This window comes from Dipteris shenzhenensis, chromosome 5 (genome assembly GCF_047967505.1).
Source record: "Dipteris shenzhenensis isolate YYH24624 ecotype China chromosome 5, Dip_SZ_1.0, whole genome shotgun sequence".
NCBI classification, from domain to species: domain Eukaryota; kingdom Viridiplantae; phylum Streptophyta; class Polypodiopsida; order Gleicheniales; family Dipteridaceae; genus Dipteris; species Dipteris shenzhenensis.
In genome coordinates this window covers 29,017,095-29,023,928 of record NC_141600.1, presented here as the reverse complement: position 1 = coordinate 29,023,928, position 6,834 = coordinate 29,017,095, and the positions used below count along the sequence as shown (strand labels likewise).

The 6,834-nt window shown below is 43.6% G+C and overlaps 1 protein-coding gene across 1 annotated transcript in view; it reads left to right on the top strand.

Moving 5' to 3' along the window:
* The first annotated feature begins 1,988 nt into the window (after nucleotides 1-1,988).
* LOC147901834 (protein DETOXIFICATION 46, chloroplastic-like) overlaps nucleotides 1,989-6,834 on the top strand; it is a 112,611-nt gene continuing 107,765 nt past the window's right edge. Inside the window, exons 1-2 of the mRNA XM_087374514.1 lie at nucleotides 1,989-3,078; nucleotides 3,233-3,327. Of these exons, the coding sequence (XP_087230640.1) occupies nucleotides 2,310-3,078; nucleotides 3,233-3,327 (864 nt within the window). The 5' untranslated portion in view covers nucleotides 1,989-2,309. The remainder of the gene's footprint in view (nucleotides 3,079-3,232; nucleotides 3,328-6,834) is intronic.

The window sequence follows — 6,834 nt, the reverse complement described above, 5'->3', positions numbered from 1 at the left end:
TTAGTTTTTAAGAGGCATTAAAGTTTTCCTTTCTTTGGTAAGAGTAACTTAAAGGATCTAGGCCGAGGGTTCATTTTCCTTTATTTGTGGTCAAGTTGATTGTGTTAGAAAGTATGCTAGTGTTTAATTTTATGTTAGTTGTTAATGGGCCTTAAAGTTTTTCTTTCTTTAATACTACCTCAGCTCTCTTCCTTTCATTGAGATAGGGTTATTAGGGGAATTTTGAGATAAAAAAGGCCCTCATAAGAGGAAGATTAGGAATGTATTAACTCCTTAATTCTAGGTGAAGAACTCGTGGTAAGGATGGATTTTAACGTCTCTTAAAGAGGATGAGGGGCATTAATACGTGGTTTGGCAATTTGAAGGGTCTGGATGCATTCCAAATCCCATCCAATGATGTGTAATAAGGTTCCTTATGGCCATTGAATTGGTCTTATGGTGAGAATTCACTATGTCTTGGAGACCCTTGGATGGCAATAGGATCCAATAATGCGCAGTAACTACTTGATTTGGTTTGTTGAATGAGGACACGAATGGAGGTAATTATGGCTAGCCAGGTCATTTGAGAGATGGGCAGGTGGATCCAACGGTGTGGGACTGGTGCCTTCTTGAAACCATAGGATCTTTCTAGATCTAACAATGTGTGATTGGCACATGATGTACACCGTTGATCTCGCATGTCACCTAGTCTAAGGGTCGTAACTCTCGTGATGTTCGACTAGGGAGGCAATCACGCCATGTGTCGAATGCACAGGGCTTGCCCACCCAATAATCTACCACAACCATTAGATATAGACTAGATCTAATGGCCAAATCCGGCCGCCAAGCAAGTGAGTGTAGAATAATGGTCGTGCGCATTGCCGACTATGAGCCATCAGATCTTCGAAGATAAACAAACGTGGTGGATACGCATTTTAGATCTTTGATGTTCTTATTTGATCCAATGGCCACGATTGCTAGATGAGGTTTCAAATTCCCCTTTATGGTGGTGAAAGGTTACATTTTCTGACAAGCCCTTTTGTCCACCAATGAGGAGGAGCTTAGAATCCTTTATATTTTTAATGCATGAGCCCCCTCATTGGCTAACCCCCTAATCAGGTTTCTTAAGGGCCTAATGTAAGAGGCAAATTTTCAATCCATTTTAGTTTTTCAAAAAAAAAAAGAAGAAGTTATGGAGCGTGCCCTCAAATGGATGTGCATCACTTTAGCACAACATTGGAGGCCTGTTAATCCATACCTAATGTTCTCATTTAGGTGTGTCCTTGGGTTGAGGAGAAGCTCACGTAGTGTACTTTTGAATGATTACTTGGCTGCATGTATGTACATAACAAAATTTTGATGTTTTTTAATAAATTGCTATATCCTATAGTCTTCAGGATGCATGCTTCACATGCAACATAGCACTTGTAATGCCTTAACGGTCTCATTCCAAATCCTTATTCCATGTTTTTTTGGTCTCATGTCTACATTTTGTCAAATTTGGAATTTGATGCATTCGCCACAATTCAATACGAGAGATGCTGCATTGAGGTTCACATTGACTACATAAGCATGAGCATTAAGACTCAAATTGATGCATTACATTGCATATTAGGGTCTTTACAGACCAAGCCCCCCCCAGGGTTCATGGAAAACATTTTTCTTAGTAAATCCCAAAATTTGGAGTTTCAAAATTTGAAGGTTTTTTTTGAGAATTTGCCAATTTTTAGCTAGTGAAACTGGCCCCCGTGCACCCAAGTTGCCATTTTTCCCTCCATTGCGGGCGGGGATCATTACACACTGCCATTAAGATGTGGCAAGGTATGGCAGGTTCAAGCCCCACCAGCGAGTAAGCATTAAATGCTTTCAACATTTACTGTTTTGCACCTCGAAGAAATCACAGCTTCGAAGTTTCATCACATAATGGTTTGAAACACGTGGCAATAAGTTTGTGAGCCTTTTGCTGCTTAGCCAAACTCGTTGCGGAAGATTGTGAATGATTGCTGCGATCAATCGACGGGAAAACAGGAGACGATTGTCCGTTGATCGACACGATTTCTACGAACAATCCACGGGAAAACAGGCCACGATTGTCCAATGATCCACGACTGGTCGTTTCCGTCACGATTGCTGCGAACCTAGACAGAAATCTGCTTCATTCACACATCATTGCTGCCTAGTCTTTCCGTTGATGAGAACCAACCGTTCTCTGCGCTTTTCCTCCCCCTCATCGGCTCGAGATTTTTGTAATCGACGCTCTTTCCCCAATTCCGGCAGCTTTGCATTCGCCTATCGTTCTCTCTTCTCACTCGCGAAGCTTCTTCCTTGTTATGGGAAGTGTATTTCATCAGCTTATCTATTCTAGTCATTCACCGGTTTCCCCTGGGAGGAATGAAAAGATATCCGATGGTGCAATCAACGGTGTAAGTGCCAATGCTTGGCCTCTACAGAGAAGTGTCTGGAGTCCGAAAGCGGCAGAGTGGAAGCATGACTTTGACAAACGTGCTTCCAGGCTTTGTCCGCCTGTGTTTTCCGCAAGTCCGTGGAACGGACACAACAGTGCAGATAAATATTACCGTGGCTCAGGCGCAACAGAGGCCTCTCTTTCTTCCATCCGTCCTTCTCAGTTTGTACGATCGGGAACAATAACAGGAAATTCAATACCTCAGAGCGTACACGGTGAACGTTACACCAAAGCTGGACTTCAGGTTGTGAACTGCCTCGAAGAAGCTGAGCACGGAATTCTCGAGGCCGTCGACGGCGTGAATGTTGAATCTGAAGAAGACACGGCAATCAGTTCCTCACTTTCCTCACGAATAGGTGATGCTCCGCTCGAGCGTTCAAATGTTGGCGCAGTTCAAGTACCAGTTGTGGAAAGCACAACCACATTTGCGGAAGATCACCTTGTCAACAATGCGACGAACGATAAGACATTGCATTCTGTTGATTGGGGAGAGCAGAAGGGCTTACTGCAACAAATGCGCGATATTATCATGTTCGCTGGCCCCGCTCTTGGAATCTGGTTGTCTGGCCCTATCATGAGTCTTATCGATACGGCAGTTGTGGGCTATAGTAGCTCGCTGGAGCTTGCAGCTCTTGGTGCGGTCCTCTTACATTTTGTACCTGGTTCTGATATCTCATGGTTTTCAGGCTCAATGCTTGCTTGTTTTTTCATGGCTTCTAGGCTTGGTTTTAGGACTTGTCCAAATTGGCATCAAAGGTCGTTGATGATAATGTGAACTTGCAATTTCAGGTCCAGGAACTGTGTTTTGTGACCAATTGTGCTACGTCTTCATGTTTCTTTCCGTGGCAACGTCCAATTTGATTGCTACTTCTCTCGCAAAACAGGTTGGAAATGGTTTTTTGTCCATGCAACGCATTATGTGATTGAAACTTCACAGCTTCGGCTCTGATTTCCAAGCTGTCTTCGAGTGACCCGTGATGCTGCAAAGCAGTACGTCTAATATGCAATGTAATGCGTCAAATGAGTCTTAATGTGCATGCTTATGTAGTCAATGTAAACCTCAATGCAACATCTCTCGTATTTGACAAAATGTAGACAGACTAAGACAGACAAGTGATGAGCAAGCCCGTCTTGATTGCACAACTCTTGCTCCATTGCTATGGAGGAGTGGAAGCGTAGTCTTAGGGGGGGGTCGCACAGACCTATGGTATTCCGGAGCCAATACTATCCTTTGCAGTCGTTCGTGACATGTAAATTGGCTAGTCTTTAATACCATGGGTAGAGGGTTTGAAAAAAATAGATACATTAGACTATTCCTATCGGCACAAGGCACTAAGGGAGAGTATATATCTTATAAGAAATGATTAAAGACCATTTAAACAGTACAATCAAAGGTTGTACTACAAGCTTCACAGCTTGCCAAAGTAAATGAGATCCTCCCCTCTGCTCTTTCCTTTAGTCCAGCCCTCTTTCTCTTTAGGAACTAAGTTATTCACCTCTTTTCCTTTCCCTGTGGTTTCCGCACTGTTTTTTTCCTCCAATTTCAGTCTGTTTTTGTCTTCAACTTCAGGCTAGCTCAGCAAGAGATATAGTCTCTACTAGAGCGGCAAGCATCAATGTCCACAATATTGGGGTCTTAACGCCAAATACTATGCAGAGAACCTCGAGAGACCAACAAGGGGGTATAGATAACTAAGAAACTTCAGTTTAAGATATAAGGCCGGCATGAAATTGATAGAACTATACACAATGGTGCTGAACCGTTACAGTGCAACAGGAGTTCTCAATCAATACCTAGGGCCCACAGTAAGAATTGCACCTACCAAAGACCGTACAAAATCGTAAGAGGGAGACGATGACAGTAGTAAGTGAAGGCTAGGCCATTGAATCCCAAGTAATACAAAGTGAAGGAGGAAAACCTGCGCATAAGTTCTGTTATCCCAGTCCAAAGAATCATGGCCTGTCTGCAGTCCTGGAGGCAGTGCTGAATAGACTCATCAGGTGATAAACACCATGGACAAGAGAGATCAGCTCCAAAAATACTCCACTGATTCTCTTGCTTTCTGTTCATGGAGGTCAGTTCAGTATATTGATTGCACAACTAAACATGCTTTCAAGCTTATCAGCGAAAGAATACTCTCTCTCCCTCTCACTCCAGCCCCTTCCTTCCTATAAGAAAAAGAAGGCATCTCCCTTCTTCCCTTGTCACTATGATTTTCTTAACTTTTTCCATCAGTTTCAGCCTAAGTTTTGTTTTCAGTTGCAACCTATTTGGTTTGTTTTAGTTTCATTTTAGTTTTAGGTCAGAAAGTATTGGGAAATAGCATTCATCCAACTACATGCTCCAAGGATGTAGAAAAGGGGTAGGGGCAGATTTGGAGAAAGGGGGATAGACTAGCAGAAGGGGAGAGAGATAGGGGAAGAAGGGAGGAGAAGGAGTAGGAGAGAGAGAATGAGGTAGGAAAGACAGGGAGAGATTGAGAGGGAGTAGGGAAGAGAGAGAGAGAGAGAGAGTGAGTGAGCGAGCGTAGGCAAGGAGGAGGAAGGGAGAGTACATAGTAGGTGGTGGATGGAGACTTACATAGTTCCTCCACACTTCCCACCTAAAGGACCTCTAACTTGGCCCTTTTCCCCTTTCATTACAACCATCCCTTCCCATAGAATTTTGCCCTCAAAATTTCACAGCATGGCTGTCCAAAAGTGCAGCAAACAGCAACTAGTAATCAATCCGGTAGGAGATAGGGGTGGTCCTGGACAATGCTTTCTGGCTGCCATGAGTTTTCATCTTCAGGGAGTCCCCGCTAATTGATAAAATACTCTATGTAGGCCTTGTTCTGGATTACGGTCTCTGAAACCCATGATGCGCTCTGGGACATAGAGGATGTGGCTCTCTTCATCCATAGGTGGCAACTCTGGAAGAACATGGACATGCTGTCCAACATGTGGTTCCAGCAAAGACACATGGAGAACATCATGGATCTTGGAGGTACTGGGTAGCTCCAACTGATATGCTACCTTTCCAACCTTGCGGATGATGTAAGGACTGTAATACCTATGAGCAAGCTTTGTGTTGGTATTACCTTTCAGTCAGGCATAACGGTTCTTATGGAGACGCAAATGCACATAATCTCCCTCTTTGAAAGACAAATATCTCCTGCGTTCATCTGCATATTTCTTCTGCTTGGCTTGGGCATCTTGCATATTCCTTTTTGCCAACTGCAGAAGGGCATCCATCCTCTCCAAGTCATTCCATGCTTGTTGAAACTTGATTTTTCACAGCCATGTCACCAATTGAAGAGGGCATCCCGACCTTGCATCCGTACATTGCCTCAAACGGGCTCATGCCAATGGAGAGATGCTTGGTAGTGTTGTAGCAAAATTCTGTTGTAGCAAAATTCAGCAAGTGACAACCATTTATCCCAATACTTCTGAGTATCATGACAAATGCCTCAAATATTCCTCCACCCATTTGTTCACCCTTTCTGACTGTCCATCAGTCTCAGGATGGTAAGCAGTGCTAGGTGTGAGTAAAGTACCTACTGCTGTAAGTATCTCCTGCCAAAAGTGACCCATAAACTTTGCATCTCTGTCGCTGATAATTTCCTGAGGGAAACCATGATGCTTAAAGACATGTTCAATGAACTGCCAAGCAACGTGCGATCTGAATACCAGGTCTTAGTGGGCATGAAATGGGCCTGTTTTGTCATTCTATCCACCACAACAAAGACGCTGTCCCGTCCCCTCTTTGTAGAAGGCAATCCTATGATGAAATCCATTGCTATGTGTGTCTATTTGCCCTCTAGAATGGGTAATGGCTGCAAGAGACCTGCGGGTAATTTGCTGTCCTCTTTGTTCTGTTGGCAAGGCAAGCATTCAGCCACGTATTTAACCACATCTCTCCTCATGCCTTCCCGCCATGGGAGAGGAGTGCATTTCTTGCAAAACCAATTGGCGGTATGTTGAGGTCTGGCACTAAATAAATCCTATCTTGGCACCACAACAGCCCATTATGCAATTTGAAACCGGATGACCCTGACTAGAAGGCTTGTGCAAATCTGAAAATATGGGAGCTGCTTTAGAATTCTGCATATACTCTTCCTGAATGCCATGAATCCACTCCTGATATATGGTAGAGATAGCAAACAAATTGCAAGCCCACATCCTGGACAAGGCATCTGCAACCACATTTTCCTTCCCTTTTCTGTACTCAATGTCAAAATCATAGGATTGTACTGTAGCCAACCACCTCTTCTTCTCATATGACAAATTTGGCTGGGTGAGGAAGAAATCTGAGCGTCCTATGATCTGTTTTCACCTTAATTTTACTTCCGGAGAACATGTTGACCTTCACAACTAGAGAAGTGACACAAACTTAGCATGTTAGTTATGCA